Source organism: Rhinatrema bivittatum, chromosome 9, assembly GCF_901001135.1.
Source record: "Rhinatrema bivittatum chromosome 9, aRhiBiv1.1, whole genome shotgun sequence".
NCBI lineage: Eukaryota > Metazoa > Chordata > Amphibia > Gymnophiona > Rhinatrematidae > Rhinatrema > Rhinatrema bivittatum.
Genome location: NC_042623.1, coordinates 235,496,227 through 235,514,059, shown reverse-complemented (window position 1 = coordinate 235,514,059; position 17,833 = coordinate 235,496,227). Strand labels below are relative to the sequence as shown.

The 17,833-nt window shown below is 48.5% G+C and overlaps 1 protein-coding gene across 1 annotated transcript in view; it reads right to left on the bottom strand.

The window, feature by feature from the left end:
* Positions 1 to 17,833, bottom strand: part of KNG1 (kininogen 1) — a 110,821-nt gene that overhangs the window by 33,617 nt on the left and 59,371 nt on the right. Inside the window, exon 7 of the mRNA XM_029617365.1 lies at positions 9,641 to 9,792. Coding sequence (XP_029473225.1) covers positions 9,641 to 9,792 — 152 coding nt within the window. The remainder of the gene's footprint in view (positions 1 to 9,640; positions 9,793 to 17,833) is intronic.

Sequence of the window (17,833 nt, the reverse complement as noted above, 5' to 3'; positions counted from 1 at the left end):
GACTGGAGAGCAGTACCTGGCTGAGACCTCCGAGCAGGTGGCGCTAGGCAGGCCCGAGGTGCGGGAGCGCGAGGCAAGAAGTGCAGGAAGTATACTGCTGAGGCAACCCCGAGGGGTGGAGCTACATAGCGAGAAAGGTACTGATGTGATGACGTAGGCTAACCCATGGAGCGGGGTAGCCCAAGTCGGGTCTCCAGGTGATGACATAAGCAACCCCGAGAAGCGGGGAAGGTATGGGTACCATCACTGAAGTAGATGAAGGCACAGCTCCGAGGAGCATGGAAGCACCGGCAATCACTGGTGTAGAATGCAGGCACTGCCCCGAGGAGTGGGGTAGCACAGTCTCTGGTGTAGAACATAGGCATGCCCCGAGGAGCAGGGAAGCTCAGACAGTCTCTGGTGTAAAACGTAGGCATGCCCCGAGGAGTGGGGAGGCATAGACAGTCACTGGTGTAGAACGTAGGCACTGCCCTGAGGAGCAGGGAAGCTCAGACAGTCTCTGGTGTAAAACGTAGGCATGCCCCGAGGAGTGGGGAGGCATAGACAGTCACTGGTGTAGAACGTAGGCACTGCCCCGAGGAGTGGGGAGGCATAGACAGTCACTGGTGTAGAACGTAGGCGCTGCCCCGAGGAGCGGGAAAGCACGGAGATAGGTCTCCCAAGTGGTGAGAGTGTTCCCAGGGACAACCCCGAGGAGCGGGGAAGCCGGCAGGAGAGACTCCTGGAAGGCTCAGGGCTAGCCTGAAGAGTGGGGGAAGCCAGGAGACCAGGTCTCAGGAGAGAGCGCACGCAGGCCCCCGAGGAGCGGGTACCTGAGCCAGGATTCAGAGTCCAAGGAGGGTCCGAGATAGTCACCACAGGTCCGAGGAGACTGGAGCAAGTAGAGTAGCGATGGAACTCGTTGCCAAGTCGGCTAGAAAGGGGCGAAAGCAGTGCTTAAGAACCGTGACCCAGTGATGTCATCAGTCAGGGATGCCCCTGAGGTTCCCACCTTAGCATCTTCAAAAGAGGGCCTGTGGCACGTGCGTGCACCCAGGAAGGCCCGGGGTCAGCGTGGGTGGCAGTGGCGTCCCGGCCGCCACGAGGAACATTGAGATGTGCGGCGGTAGAGGCTAGCAACGAGCAGGCCCAGAGAGGGGAGCAGAGCAACACAAGAGGTGAGAAGACACGGTTGCAAACAAACAGGATGTTTGATTACTCAAGCTGATATTGTGCGCATGCTGTTCATAGTGCTATTCAACATATGTATTTAAGGATAAGTGTAAAAATAGAGGTCAATATTCAAAGCCTATGTGTGCATAACTAGAAAAGTTGGAATATTTTTTCTCTGCGGCATGTTGTGGGAGTCTCAGTTTAGTGGACCCTTGGGCTGACCTGCTGGAGACTGGGAATAGATGGTCAATGTCTCTAATGATATGAATAGCAGGCCAGGAGGCAGATGTTCAGGCGGGACGTAGATGCTCTTCACCCTGGAAGCTGGTGCTCCCCCGGGAGGAGCCCGTAGGAGCCCAACCGCTGGGACTTAGGTGGCTTCACCCTTGGAAGCCGAAGCCCCCCCCCCGGGAGGAGCCTGTAGGGGCCCGGCCGCTGGGACTTAGGCGGGTTGTGGATCAGGACAGGTAACTGGAACCAGACTAGGACAGTAACAATATTGTAACTGGGTTCGGGTTCTGGAACCAGGCAGGAACTATAGCAGGACTCAGGTACTGGAACCAGGCAGGAACTGTAGCAGGACTCGGGTACTGGAACCAGGCAGGAACTGTAGCAAGACTCGGGTAGTGGAACCAGGCAGGAACTGTAGCAGGACTCAGGTACTGGAACCAGGCAGGAACTGTAGCAAGACTCGGGTACTGGAACCAAGCAGGTACCATAGCAAGCAGACAGGAACCAAGCAGGTACTGTAGCAGGCAGGCAGGAACCAAGCTGGTACTGCAGCAGGAATGGAGTGACGAAATGAAGCGAGTCACTCCGGGGCACAGCGCAACAGGAAACCAGGAAGCTAACCCGTTGCAAGGCAAGGACTGGATGGCCGCGGCCGGCTTATCAAGGCTGCGACGTCTGACGTCAAGAACTGGGCGGAGTCACCACTGGCGGGAAATGGGCTAGAAAGGTGCCCAAGTGGCGCGCTCGCGCGCCTAGGAGCAGGGCAACCTCAGGCACCTTCGCGGCGGCGCAGCCCCAGCGGGGACACCGCCAAACAGGCCGCAAGCCAGGGCTCCGGAGGCGGGAGCAGGTCCGGGAAGAAGGAGGTAAGGGCCTGGCCGCGGTGCTCGCGGCCAGGACTGCAACAGTACCTCCCCTCTTACGCCCCCTCTTAGCCGGTCCAGGTTTACTTGGGTGCTCCAGATGGAACTACCGTAATAAGTCCTTGTCGAGGATATTACGGGCCGGTTCCCAAGAGTTATCCTCGGGTCCGCAACCCTCCCAGGCAAGCAAGTATTCCCATTGGCGTTGGTGGAACCGGACATCCAAAACCTCATGTACTTGATACGTAACCTCATCCGGTACTGAAGGGTCCGAGGGTTCAGGAGCCCGGGAGTGGTATCTGGACAACACAAGAGGCTTCAGTAATGACACATTTATTTATTTATTTATTTATTTATTTATTTAACAGTTTTATATACCGAAGTTCTAGTAACAAAGTTACTAATCAATTCGGTTTACATTATAACAATAAAATTGACAGTATATAGAATAATGTCTTACAGAGAACAGGGAAGATTGAACTTGGAAATAAATAAAATAACTTAATGAAAGCAATAAATAACTTCAACGGAGCAAGGAGAGTACAATTTAAATACAATATAAAATAGGAGAATATATTTTCGGAATTGACTGTGTCGGGCCTGAGGTCGATTGTTGAAAAGTTCCGAATAGTTATTGGGATTAGGAGAATGCTTGATTAAACAACCATGTCTTGAGTCTCTTTTTAAAGGTGGGTGTCGATTGTTCCAATCTCAGGTCAGGAGGGAGAGAGTTCCAGAGTTTAGGTCCGGCGGTGGAAAGCGCTCTTTTACTAAGTGAAGTTTTAAGTGGATGCACATACATGAATACATCATGTATGTGCATGGAGGAGGGTAGGCGTAGACAGTATGAGACTGCTCCCACTCGTTCGGCGACTCGAAAGGGCCCACAGAATTTCGGAGCTAGTCTTCGAGACGGAATACGTAGCTGTAGATTTCTGGTGCTAAGCCAGACACGGTCTTCTGGGAGGAAGATAGGTGCTGGCTGAAGATGCCTATCCGCCCACTCCTTGGCGGACAGGGCGGCCTTACGGATCTTTTCCTGGGTAGAGATCCACAAGGACCGAAGCTGGCGGATTGAGAGTTGCACTGCCGGGAGTGCACTAGGTTCAGGTGAAGGTAGGGGCGGTCGAAGTTGCTTCCCATAAACAACGTGGAACGGCGAACTTCCAGTAGCAGCATCCGTGTGATTATTATACGAGAACTCCGCCCACAGGAGTAACTTGGCCCAATTATCTTGTCGTTCGTTCACAAAGGCACGGAGAAAAGTCTTCAGGGTTCGATTGGTTGTTCCGTTTGCCCATTACTCTGAGGATGGAACGCAGACGAAAGACTAAGTTGCACATTGAAGCGCTTGCATAGGGCTTTCCAATAGCGAGCTGTAAACTGTAGTCCTCGATCGGAGACTATATCCTGTGGGAGACCGTGAAGTCTAAAGATATGGTGAGTGAACAGGCTAGCCAGGTCCGGGGCAGAAGGTAATTTTGGCAAGGGAACAAAGTGTGCCATCTTGGAAAATCGGTCCACGGTTACCCAGATGACCGAATTACCTTCAGAGGCAGGAAGATCCACGAAGAAATCAGTGGAGATGTGTGTCCAAGGCTCCACCGGGATAGGCAATGGTTGCAACAAGCCCCTGTGCTTCCCGATGAGCGGCTTTTGAACAGCACAAGTAGGGCATGAGCCCACAAAAGCTCGGACGTCCTGTCTCACTGTTGGCCACCAGTAGAAACGGTTTAAGTCCAAAGTCCCTTTCCAACCAGCATGGCCCCCAGTGAGGGAGTCATGGGCCCAAGCGAGAACTGCTCTCCGGGAGCGATGCAGAACGACGGTCTTCCTTTGGGAGGACACCAAGGTTGCAGCAAGACTTACTTTCACAGGGTCCAAGATATACTGAGGTGTGTCAGGAGTCTCTTCGACCTCAGAAGAGCGCGAAAGCGCGTCAGCTCGAACGTTCTTAGAGCTGGGTCGGTAGCGTAAGGTAAAGTCAAACCGATCAAAAAACAGCGACCACTGGGCTTGTCTTGGATTCAGGCGTTGGGCTTGCTTCAAGAATGCTAGGTTTTTGTGATCGGTATAGATTGTAATCGGATGGTTGGCTCCCTCCAACCACTGTTTCCATTCCTCCAGGGCAAGTTTCACGGCTAGCAACTCTTTGTCACCAAAACAGTAGTTGCTCTCTGCCGGGGAGAATTTCCTTGAGAAATATGAACAGGGAAACAGCTGTCCAGAATCAGAGTACTGGCTCAGTACGGCCCCTATGGCCACATTGGAGGCATCAACCTCCACCACGAAGGGCCGGCTGGGACCCGGATGACGAAGGCAGGTGTCTAATAAGGCCCCTTTGAGGGCCTCAAAAGCTTGGCAGGCAGAAGTTGGCCAATCCACCGCGTTAGCCCCCTTTCGGGTGAGGGCAGTTAACGGAGCCACAATACGAGAGTAATGGGGAATAAAGTGACGGTAGAAATTGGAGAAGCCGAGGAAGCGTTGCAACGCTTAAAGACCCCTCGGCCGGGGCCAATTCTTAATAGCCGCCACTTTCTCAGGATCCATTTGAAAGCCTGCTGCAGAGACTATGTAGCCTAGGAACGACAGGGAGGACTTCTCAAAACTGCACTTTTCCAGTTTCGCGTTCAGGCCATGCTCCCTAAGTATCTGGAGCACTTGACGGACATGCTGACGGTGTGACGGTAGGTCCTGGGAGTAGACTAACATGTCGTCGAGGTAAACAATTACGCAGGTGTTCAGAAGGTTCCGTAACACCTCATTCATCAGGTGCTGGAACACCGCCGGGGCATTACATAAGCCGAAAGGCATCACGAGGTACTCGTAATGCCTATCTCGGGTATTAAATGCGTTCTAACACTCATCTCCGGGATGGATTCTGACCAAATTGTATGCTCCCCGTAAGTCCAACTTTGTGAAAATCTTCGCTCCTTGAAGCTGATCAAGGAGCTCCGGGATTAACGGGAGTGGGTAGCGGTCTCACTTGGTAATCGAATTTAGGCCTCGATAGTCTATACACAGCCTCAGTGAGCCGTCTTTCTTGCTGACAAAAAAGAAGCCTGCCCCTGGAGGTGACTTGGACGGGCAGAGAAACCCCCTGGACAAATTCTCTGCAATGTACTCGGACATGGCCCGGGTCTCAGGTATAGATAAGGGATAAACCCTTCCTCGAGGGGGCATAGTACCAGGTAGCAAGTCAATAGCACAGTCATACGGACGATGCTGCGGAAGGATCTCCGCCTTGGTCTTGGAGAATACATCCGTCAAGTTCTCATAAGGTGCAGGGGGACCCACGGCAGAGTGCATCAACGGAAGTGCGGGAGTCTTAGGCACTTTCATACAATTAGCTAGGCAGAAGGGACTCCATTTAACAATCTGTAGCATATCCAACTGAATCGTGGGCGAGTGTTTCTGTAACCACGGCAACCCAAGCACCACAGGGTGGACAGCCTTATCCAGCACTAGGAAGGCTATCTCCTCCGAATGGATCGCCCCGGTGCGGACCGTAATGGGTGCCGTGGACATCTGGATGGGACCAGGAAGGAGTGTCCCCTGGATAGAGGTAATTCGTAACGGGACCTCCCGTCTATGCGTAGGAATCCGCAACTTGGAGACTAGGTCGTGCAGGATGAAATTACCTCCGGCCCCAGAATCCAGGAACGCCATCGTCTGAAAGGATCCTCCGGGGTATTCCAGAGTAACAGGGACTGTACATTGAGGAGCTGTAGCACAGCCTAGGAGAAGCTCCTCCCGACCTCCTAGGCTTTGGTGTTTTCCACATGCTCCTGGCAGCATGCCAAGAAGTGGCCCTTCTGGCCACAATATAAACACAACTTCAACGAACGGCGACGTTGTCTTTCTTCAGCAGAAAGCGGGGCCCGTCCCAGCTGCATGGGTTCGCAGGTGGGAGCGTCTGGACGAGAACTCTTAGGAGAGGGCGCAGGTCTCGGCCCACGAGCCGGACTGTGGCAAGAGGAGCACTGCTCCTTGGCCCGTTGCTGTAGGCGGCGGTCAATGCGAGCAGCCATCTCAATCAAGGCGTTGAGGTCCTCCGGCAGATCTCGAGCCGCAATCTCATCCTTAATGCATCTGGAGAGGTCTTCCAGGAAGATGGCCTTAAGACTACCATCTTGTTTTATTTATTTATTTATTTAAACAGTTTTTATATACCGTTGATTAGACAAAGTCCATCTCTACGGTTCACAATTTCTACATTACATTAATATAGCGAGAAAGGAAAGATTACAATTTCTCATAAATATAAAATTCGCTAAAAGACAGTAAATTATTAATTAAAACTTCTAAAATGCCATCTAAATATGAATTATAAAACCTGAGAGTATAAAATTATAACTTACAGATATGGTTAAGATGATTAAAAGTAGAATTAAAAGTAGAATAAAATAAAATAGAGGTGCTGCCCTTCAAGAGATTCTACTTGCTTTCGTGGGAACCCTGCTATTTATTCCACATCAAATGGTCGCTGGAATAACCATGTTTTCAGATCTTTCTTAAATTTCTTCTTGTCTTGCTGTAGTCTCAGGTTAGTGGGCATTTCATTCCAGTATTTGGGGCCCGCGATTGATAGCGCTCGCTCCCTGACTTCGCATAAGTGGTCAGATTTAATATTCGGAATCAAGAGGAGACCTTTGTTTGATGATCTCAAATTACGTTGTGGGATGTGTAATCTTATTGCTGCGATCAGCCAGTCTGTCCCTTCTCCATACAGAATCTTGTGGATAATACATAAAGTTTTAAAGATTACCCTCTGTTCAATCGGGAGCCAATGTAATTCTTTCAAAATTGGAGTGATATGGTCCCTCTTTCTTGTATTCGTTAATATACGTGCGGCGGTATTTTGTAAAATCTGCAAAGGTCGTAAAGTACTTTTTGGCAAGCCCAGTAACATTGCGTTGCAGTAGTCTAGTCCTGTAAATATCAGGGCCTGTAATACTGTTCTAAAATTTCTTGCCAACCTACTTCCTGGGCTAAAGTCCGAAACTCCATTGTGTAATCTGCCAAGGAGCGAGCCCCCTGACGAAGTTGCAGCAGATCAGACATAGCCGTGGCTACTCGGGCGGGCTCATCAAAGTCCTGGCGAAAGTTCGTGATGAATAGTTGTAAATCCGTTAGCGAAGAATCAGTGTTTTCCCAAAGGGGAGAAGCCCATATCAAGGCTTTCCCATCGAGCAAGGACAGGATATATGCCACTTTCACCACATCCGAGGGAAACTGCTGAGGCAACAAGGAGAACCGTACAAAACATTGGTTCAGGAAGCCGCGTAGTGGGAGGGTGCCGGTAACTGAGTCACCGAAGAGCCGTGATCCTCGGGGGCCCTGCCAGCGGGAGGCAAGGACTCCAGGCGCGAGGATAGCCAATCCACCGTGGCTGCCAAAGTATCAATGCAGCTCTGGTGCTGTAGCATCTGCTGGGCCATACCGGGCAGATCTGAGGGAGCGGGTGCATCTGCCGAATCCATGGCCTTGCAATCTGTTGTGGGAGTCTCAGTTTAGTGGACCCTTGGGCCGACCTGCTGGAGGCTGGGAATAGATGGTCAATGTCTCTAATGAATAGCAGGCTGGGAGGCAGATGTTCAGGCAGGATGTAGATGCTCTTCACCCTGGAAGCTGGCACTCTCCCGGGAGGAGCCCGTAGGAGCCCAACCACTGGGACTTAGGTGGCTTCACCCTTGGAAGCCAAAGCCCCCCCGGGGGAGCCTGTAGGGGCCCGGCCGCTGGGACTTAGGCGGGTTGTGGATCAGGACAGGTAACTGGAACCAGACTAGGACAGTAACAATACTGTAACTGGGTTCGGGTTCTGGAACCAGGCAGGAACTGTAGCGAGACTCAGGTACTGGAACCAGGCTGGAGCTGTAGCAAGACTCGGGTACTGGAAACAGGCAGGAACTGTAGCAAGACTCGGTTACTAGAACCAAGCAGGTACCGTAGCAAGCAGACAGGAACCAAGCAGGTACTGTAGCAGGAACGGAGCGACGAAACGAAGCGAGTCACTCCGGGGCACAGCGCAACAGGAAACCGGGAAGCTAACCCGTTGCAAGGCGAGGACTGGATGGCCGCGGCCGGCTTATCAAGGCCGCGGCGTCTGACGTCAGGAACTGGGCGGAGTCACCACTGGCGGGAAACGGGCTAGAAAGGCACCCAAGTGGCGCGCGTGCGCACCTAGGAGCAGGGCGTCCTCAGGCACCTTCGCGGCGGCGCAGCCGCAGCGGGGACGCCGCCAAACAGGCCGCAAGACAGGGCTCCGGAGGTGGGAGCAGGTCTGGGAACAAGGAAGTAAGGACCTAGCCGCGGTGCTCGCGGCCAGGACCGCAACAGCAGCATGCATACATTTTGTGGTCCGTGTATACAGACATCTCTATTGATGCAAAGGGGCATCAATAGAGGCGCTCCAGGGTTATCATTACCCCAATGCACGGACTTTTAGCCGCAATGAGGGAGTCCAATTTTCAGATGGCTGATTTACATGAATAAAACACTTTATACTTGTGTAAATCAGCTTGAAATAGACCTCTTTGTGAGAGAATCCATTTAGTATTTCTGTCCCTTGCTACTTTTGAGAACAAATGGATTTTTTTTTTTTGCCTTTTGAAATATTCACCAAAGGGCTGATGTGAACCATGAGTGATATGGCTTATATCAAGATTTAATTCTCTGGAAAACTCTGAATCGAGCTTTCTAATGACTGAAGTCCCTATACACAGCCTCCTATCTCTCTTGTAAAATGATGGCTTTGGGCTCACTCATTCTTGTATATTGCAAAAGTCCTGCATAAAGAGGCTTATAAAATACTAGAGCTAGGCACACAACAAGCATTAAACTTTACTGGTTAACCATATAATACTTTGGATATTTTATTCCTAGTTTTGATTCAGCAATTACCTTTAGTTCAATCAGAATTGGCCTCTGTTTGGCACCCTGAAGCTTTATTTGCAACTTCCCAGAGCTTTCTCCTCTGTTCATATTCTGTCCCACTAACTCCAGTCAAGCCATTATCATGATAGTCTTACAACTGGGAACGTGAATCAGAGCTCCTATCCCCTGCAACCCCAGTCATGAATTGTTGCTGCTGCTGTTCATCAGCTGAAACTCCTACCCTCTCTGGGAACCCGTGAACGCTGCCTCTGCAGTATCATGGACCTCAGTGAGCCCAGGGAGTGGAAGACTCGGTACGAGACCAAACTCAGTTCCTCTACATGGCAGCATACAGTGCTCCTCACAGAGCCACCAGTCTGGCCCCAGATGCTTTTTAATCATGTGGTGTGGAGTTCAAAAGTATCAGGTGCATCGGTAATAAATATATTCCTAAAAGAAAGGGAAAAATTATTGTAAACTGCATTAATTAAAACATGAATATAAAATGAGATATGAACCTGTGTTTTGGCTTTTTGTAGATATTCAAGATTGTAATAGTAGTTGTGCTTGAATTCCGAGTTAAACTTTTCAATTGCATATCTCATAGGCTCTTCAAGGTCTTGGCTGTCAGTGTCCACTGGGACAGTGCAGTCAGGGCAAAGCAGGTCACCTGAAAGAAAAACAATTGCAAACTCATCTCGTGAACCCAGGTACAAAAGAAAATATTTGACTTGAGATTTTGCCATGATGAGGCATTAACATATCTAGTGTTAGGTATAAATGTCAATTGTGGGTGTAATAAGCTTTTTGATACTGCTACAAATAGCAGTGGGCATCACTGTATCATAGAGATATAGCATGGAAAGAGCAAGTAGGCATTTATTTGTATCCCCCATTTTTCTATCCTCTATGACAATGATCCTCAGCCCAGTTTTCTTCAAAATAGCTGACAGAAGACCAGTATTCAAGAAGCTTTCCTGTTGCTCATCATCAGACCAGCATGACCAGCGTGTACGGTATTTGGGGGCCATTCAACAATGTTCCTGTGCAGCCTGTGCTCCCCAGGGGCTAGAAGATAAAGAACCCATACATTGAGATACTTTCTAGTAGAGATGTGAATTGTGTTCTCGATCGTCTTAACGATCGATTTCGGCTGGGAGGGGGAGGGAATCGTATTGTTGCCGTTTGGGTGTTTAAAGTATCGTGAAAATCGTTAAAATCGTGAGCCGGCACACTAAAACACCCTAAAACCCACCCCGACCCTTTAAATTAAATCCCCCACCCTCCCGAACCCCCCCAAATGCCTTAAATTACCTGGGGGTCCAGCGGGGGTCCGGAACGGCCTCCTGAAATCGAATCGTGTTGTCTTCAGCCGGCGCCATTTTGTGCCGCCATTTTGCAAAATGGCGGCGCAAAATGGCGCCGGCCATAGACCAACACGATTCGACTGCAGGAGGTCGTTCCGGACCCCCGCTGGACTTTTGGCAAGTCTTGTGGGGGTCAGGAGGCCCCCCCAAGCTGGCCAAAAGTCCCTGGGGGTCCAGCGGGGGTCTGAGAGCAATCTCCTGCCGCAAATCGTTTTTCCGTACGGAAAAATGATTCGGCCAAACGCCGGCCATACGCGTATGGCCAGCGCCATTTTCCGTACGGAAAAACGATTCGCGGCAGGAGATCGCTCCCGGACCCCCGCTGGACCCCCAGGGACTTTTGGCCAGCTTGGGAGGGCCTCCTGACCCCCACAAGACTTGCCAAAAGTCCAGCGGGGGTCCGGAACGACCTCCTGCAGTCGAATCGTGTTGGTCTATGGCCAGCGCCATTTTGCGCCACCATTTTGCAAAATGGCGGCACAAAATGGCGCCGGCTGAAGACAACACGATTCGATTTCAGGAGGCCATTCCGGACCCCCGCTGGACCCCCAGGTAATTTAAGGCATTGGGGGGGGGTCTGGAGGGTGGGGGATTTAATTTAAAGGGTTGGGGGTGGGTTTTAGGGTGTTTTAGTGTGCCGGTTTTCGCGCCCTCCCCCTTCCCCTCCCCCGATTTATGATTTTTTGACGATAAATCGGGGGAATTGTTATTGTATCGTGGCCCTAACGATTTTGGACGATTTAAAATATATCGGACGATATTTTAAATCGTCAAAAAACGATTCACATCCCTACTTTCTAGGGTCTCATCAAGCTTCCACTTCAGCAGTTAAGGTGAAACATGCTTTGGCACTGAAGCCATCACCTAAAGCAAGAAAGGCGCATTGTTTTCTTGATCAGCACCATGACTCTGCCAAATTTCATTGTAGGCATCCTCTAAGAATGATGGTGCTAAATGGAGTGCTTCAGTACCGAAGAAGATACACGTCATGTAGACAGACAGCACATCAGTGCAGAGACAATTTCTGTCTACGGAAACCCTCATAGGCGCAGAAAAATTATTGCCACCATCCACAAACAAAGGCATGGTGCCATCTTTAGTGCAAACTATTGGCACTGAGGCTGTATTCTCAATATGGAAGAGATCAAAATAGGACATAAGCTCTCCATTATTATTGCCATTTTGATTTGGCATCAGATATTTCTTCTATGGTGTTTCCTGTAGCTGAAAACCATCCCATAGTGAAAAAGATATAGATAGAATTTGTAAAACTAATTATTTTACTGATATACCACCACCTTTACCAATAGAACAGATGTCTACCATCTTAGAATCAATGACGTCTAAGTCAGAAAGTCAATCCACTATACTTTCCTATCAGTTCAGAAAAGACATGGCACAAACTAAGTCCCATGACTCATGCTCCTCTAGGGAGAGAACAACATTGGAGGAAACTCCCATAGTACTGTCTAATTCACCAGAAGGGTCTGAATCCTTTTTATAAGTCTTCATTATTTCAATCTGATAATGAAGACCCTACTAGACTACCATCAGATCTATCTCCTCATTCTCCAATGAATACATCCCCTTCTGAGGATATGACATAACCTTCCTTAGGTCAAAAGATGGCAAAGGAGATTCCTTTTCCCATGTACCCAGAGAAGATATATTTAACTTACTAAAATGTATTGAATCTCTAAAGCAGGTTGTAGCAGTACCAATACATAGGATACTACAGGAATTCCAGACCAGAATAGGACAGTCACCTTTATCAATGCTACCAGTCTCAAGAAAACTAGGTTTCAAATATAAGATTCAGTCTTGTCCAAGCAATCAAAAAGTCAGATTTCCCCAAATAGTCATTGGTGGTGGAATCAGCTTTAAAGATGACAAAAAGATCTAAAGCTCATTTTAATATTCCTCCTGGCAAGGATCTTGCCTTGTTGGATAACAGAGAAAGATTTCCAGTCAGCTATGTTAAGTTCCAAGTAACACAGTAACATAGTAATGATGACAGAAAAAGACCATCTGGTCTATCCAACCTGCCCAACAAGATTATTATGGTGGTAACTGCCACCTCATGCACGTTACCCCCATGTTTCAAGAATAGTAACTAACTGCCACTCTGTGCGGGTTACCCCCAATTCTTAGGTTAAGTGTAATAATATTAACAGTTAAAAACAAGCAACTGTCGGACTTCCGGGATGACATCATCGGGACTGGGAGCTTGACTCTGCTGCTCTGCAGCCCCCCCCCCCCCTCCGTTTCATCGGCATTAATCCTCCTCTTACTCGGGGCGATTTTGGGATATTTTTATAGTTCCTGATAGCTTTTGGCGTGGGTGCCTGGAACTCCACGTTTTGGGCCATTGTTTAGGCTCAGGAGCGGTGCTATGCGCCAGAGAAGTGCCAGGCCTACCAAACCACGATGCACCCGGGCATCCAATATGGCGACCGGGTCGGACAACGCGGGCCAGCTCGCTTCCATCTCAGCGGAGGTGCTGCAACAAATTTCTAAAAGGATCTCCTTGGCTCTTGATGGCAGGCTCCTTAAATTGCAGACAGCAATGGAAGATGTAAAAACATCCATGGAGGGACATGCAAAGCAGCTGGATTATGTGGAGCTCCTCATGTCTGAGCAAGAAGACCAGCTAGCTACTACCAGCAGGCAAGTGTTAGAATTAAGGGATCAGCAGGCTTTCCTGGTGGACAAGCTAGAAGATCAAGAAAATCATAATCGGAGGAATAACATTAAAATTGTGGGGTTGCCAGAATCAGTGACTGAGAAGGAGCTGTATGATTTTGTGGAAAACTGGCTGCTTGGCACTCTGGGGTTAACCCTGCCAGCTGTTATAATTTGGTGGGAATTGTGGGCCCTTGGTCGCAATAAGAAATGGCTCCTCCCACAGGGCAGAGCCCTGTGTGGACTTGTTGTGAGAGGCTGGCTCTGAGTAGATAGACACAGAGTAAATAGAAAGTCTTTATTATGCTGCAAGTGATGAATGGAACCCGAGGAGCGGGTGAAGGGCCTCAGCACGGAGGAGAAGGGTCCCAGATGATGTAGTCCGTCTGTACTCTGTAGTGTAGGCAGCGCGGAGGTGGTTTCTCACCAGGCTTAGGAAGGATCTGGTAGTGGTCCGCAGAGTGGGATATCCGTGAATCCCTCATAGATGGTAGGCCAGAGAGAGCTGGATCCGGTAGTGTTTGCAGAGTGAGGTACGCCGTGAATCCCTCACAGATCGTAGGCCAGAGAGAGCTGGATCTGGTAATGGTCCGCAGAGCGGGGTACGCCATGAATCCAACTGTAGATGGTGAGAGAGAACAGAGACAGGCTGGAGAGCAGGAGTACTCACTCTGAGCTGAAGGCAATAGTAGAGAGGAACCTTTGTGGAATGGAGATCCGGGATGAGACAAGGCCCCTGAGGAGTGGGTAACTCCAAGCATCCTAGCTGGAAGCAAGTCAACTCCGAAGGGTAGGTACGAAGCGAGGCAAGGCCCCAGAGGAGTGGGTACCTAAGTCGTCCGAAGCAGGAATACAGCGCAACAAGCGTCTGTGACGAGGCAAATTCAGCAGGAAGGGAATCCTTGCTAACTCGTAGAAGGGTTCATGAAAGGAGTTTAAATATCCGTAGGTAGTGATGTCCCTGACGTTCCCGCCATGTCACACGTAAAATGAGGGCCAGTGTGCACGCGCGTGCTCTAGGTGATCCCAGGAGGAAAATGGCGAACGCAATCACCCATGCCAGTCCGGGGACGCCAGAGAGGTCAGCGTGCTGAAGCAGAGGCAGCCATCTTACCCCATGGAGCAGAATCAGGCAGAAGAGAGGTGAGCAAAAGAGGGCACAGCCATCTGCGACCGACAGGTGCAACAGTACCCCCCATCTTAGGGCCCCTCCCAGGGAGTTTCAGTTTCCTAGGATGCGTCTGATGGAAACATCGAATCATGTCTTTGTCAAGTATGTTTTCAGCGGGCTTCCAGGAGTTCTCCTCCGGTCCATATCCTTCCCATGAGATTAGATATCCCAATGTTTACCTCTTTTGCGCACATCCAGGATGTCATCTACAGTATAAGTGATATCCTCTTCAGTATCCAGAGGTACAGAGGTACACAGGTTTTAGATGAGAACTCGGAAAGGATTAGCAGCTTCAAGAGTGCCACATGGAAGGCATTATGAATCTTCATGGACGGTGGTAATCTCAAACTATATGTCAATGGTCCCAAATGTCTGAGAATGGAGAAGGGTCCGACATAACGTGGTGCAAAATGCGCAGAGGGTAGTTTGAGGTGAAGGAATCTCATACTTAGCCATACTTTATCTCCGGGCTGAAATTGAGGCGCCTCTCTGTGATGAGCGTCATAGGTTTTCTTGGCTCTCTGACCGGCTTTGAGCAGTAAGTCTTTGTTTGTCTCCACAGATGTTGCAACTCCACTGCGGTAATTTGGGCCATTGGAGAAGCTACAGAGAGAGGCAGAGGTAATGGAAGTAACGGCTGGTAACCATACAATTTGAAATGGAGTGGATCCAGTGGCAGACGCGGGATGAGAGTTCAGGGCAAACTCAGCCCAGGGAAGTAATTCTGCCCAGTCGCTTTGTTTAACAGTGAATGATGACATAGACTTAATTGGCATCTCAGAGACATGGTGGAAGGAGGTCAACCAATGGGACAGTGCTATACCGGGGGTACAAACTATATCGCAATGACAGAGAGGAGCACCCAGGAGGCAGTGTGGTGCTTTATGTCCAGCATGGCATAGAGTCCAACAGGATAAACATCCTGTACGAGACTAAATGCACAATTGAATCTTTATGGGTAGAAATCCCTTGTGTGTCAGGGAAGACTATAGTGATAGGAGTATACTACCTTCCACCTGGTCAAGATGGTGAGAGTGACAGTGAAATGCTAAGAGAAATTAGGGAAGCTAACCAAATTGGTAGTGCGGTAATAATGGGAGACTTCAATTACCCCAATATTGACGGGGTAAATGTATCATCGGGACAAGCTAGAGGGATAAAGTTCCTGGATGGAATAAATGATAGCTTTATGAAGCAATTGGTTCAGGAACTGACGAGAGAGGGAGCAATTTTAGATCTAATTCTCAGTGGAGAACTGGATTTGGTGAGAGAGGTATCGGTGGTGGGGCCGCTTGGCAATAGTGATCATAATATGATCAAATTTGATTTAATGACTGGAAGGGGGACAGTAAGCAAACCCAAGACTCTCGTGCTAAACTTTCAAAAGGAAAACTTTGATAAAATGAGAAAAATAGAAAAAAACTGAAAGGAGCAGCTACAAAAGTAAAAAGTGTGCAAGAGGCGTGGTCATTCTTAAAAATACCATCCTAGAAGCACAATCCAGATGTATTCTACACATTAAGAAAGGTGGAAAGAAGGCAAAACGATTACCGGCATGGTTAAAAGGGGAGGTGAAAGAAGCTATTTTAGCCAAAAGATCTTCATTCAAAAATTGGAAGAAGGATCCAACAGAAGAAAATAGGATAATGTATAAACATTGGCAAGTTAAATGTAAGACATTGATAAGACAGGCTAAGAGAGAATTTGAAAAGAAGTTGGCCTGAGAGGCAAAAACTCACAGTAAAAACGTTTTTAAATATATCCGAAGCAGAAAGTCTGTGAGGAAGTCAGTTGAACTGTTAGATGATCGAGGGGTTAAAGGGGCACTTAGAGAAGATAAGGCCATCGTTGAAAGATTAAATGATTTCTTTTCTTCGGTGTTTACTGAAGAGGATGTTGGAGAGGTACCTGTACTGGAGAAGGTTTTCATGGGTAATGATTGAGATGGACTGAACCAAATCACGGTGAACCTAGAAGATGTGGTAGACCTGATTGACAAACTTAAGAGTAGTAAATCACCTGGACCGGATGGTAAACACTCCAGAGTTCTGAAGGATCTAAAAAATGAAATTTCAGACCTATTAATAAAAATTTGTAACCTGTCATTAAAATCATCCATTGTACCTAAAGACTGGAGGATAGCTAATGTAACCCCCATATTTAAAAAGGGCTCCAGGGGCGATCCGGGAAACTACAGAGCGGTTAGCCTGACTTCAGTGCCAGGAAAAATAGTGGAAAGTATTCGAAACATCAAAATCACAGAACATATAGAAAGACATGGTTTAATGGAACAAAGTCAGCATGGCTTTACCCAAGGCAAGTCTTGCCTCACAAATCTGCTTCACTTTTTTGAAGGAGTTAATAAACATGTGGATAAAGGTGAACCTGTAGATGTAGTGTATTTGGATTTTCAGAAGACATTTGACAAAGTTCCTCGTGAGAGGCTTCTAGGAAAAATAAAGTCGTGGGATAGGTGGTGATGTCCTTTCGTGGATTACAAACTGGCTAAAAGACAGGAAACAGAGAGTAGGATTAAATGGACAATTTTCTCAGTGGAAGGGTGTGGGCAGTGGAGTGCCTCAGGGATCTGTATTGGGACCCTTACTTTTCAATATATTTATAAATGATCTGGAAAGAAATATGACAAGTGAGGTAATCAAATTTGCAGATGATACAAAATTGTTCAGAGTAGTTAAATCACAAGCAGATTGTAATAAATTGCAGGAAGACCTTGTGAGGCTGGAAAATTGGGCATCAAAATGGCAGATGAAATTTAATGTGGACAAGTGCAAGGTGATGCATAGGGAAAAATAACCCATGCTATAGTTACACAATGTTAGGTTCCATATTAGGTGCTATTACCCAAGAAAGTGATCTAGGTGTCATAGTGGATAACACATTGAAATCGTCGGTTCAGTGTGCTGTGGCAGTCAAAAAAGCAAACAGAGGGGGATCACGTGATGCGGTGCAGCTGAGCGGACGTTTCTGCTTAAGCTCTGTGTCCCGCTCTCCCGAATTGGCAACAATCGCTCGTGCCCAGAAGCTAAAAACCTCTCAAAATTTCGGAAACCTCATCTTCCATGTCCATAGACAATTTCATGCTGAAATTGGCGAACACAATGCCCGTCAAGGGAGCAAAACGAGACAAGGAGAAAACAACCGGTGTTGGCCCCAAAATGGCGGACCCTGTCAGCCTTACGGCTTCGCCGGCCTCAACTCCAGTTCCCAGCACTAAAGAAGATCTAACCGTGAGTGTTACTAATGCGGTGGTGTTAGCGCTGGACACTAGATTCACTAAGTTATCAGCTCAATTTCAAGAAGTTAAAGAAGCGCTCACTGAGCTACACCCGAGGCTGGACCTCGTGGAAAACCGCGTTTCCGCACTAGAAGACGAACGAGCTATGCTAACTAACAAAATTTCTAGTTTGGAAAAATTAACAGAGGCCCAATCAGAAAAGATTGATGATTTAGAGAAGAGGGCGAGAAGGAAC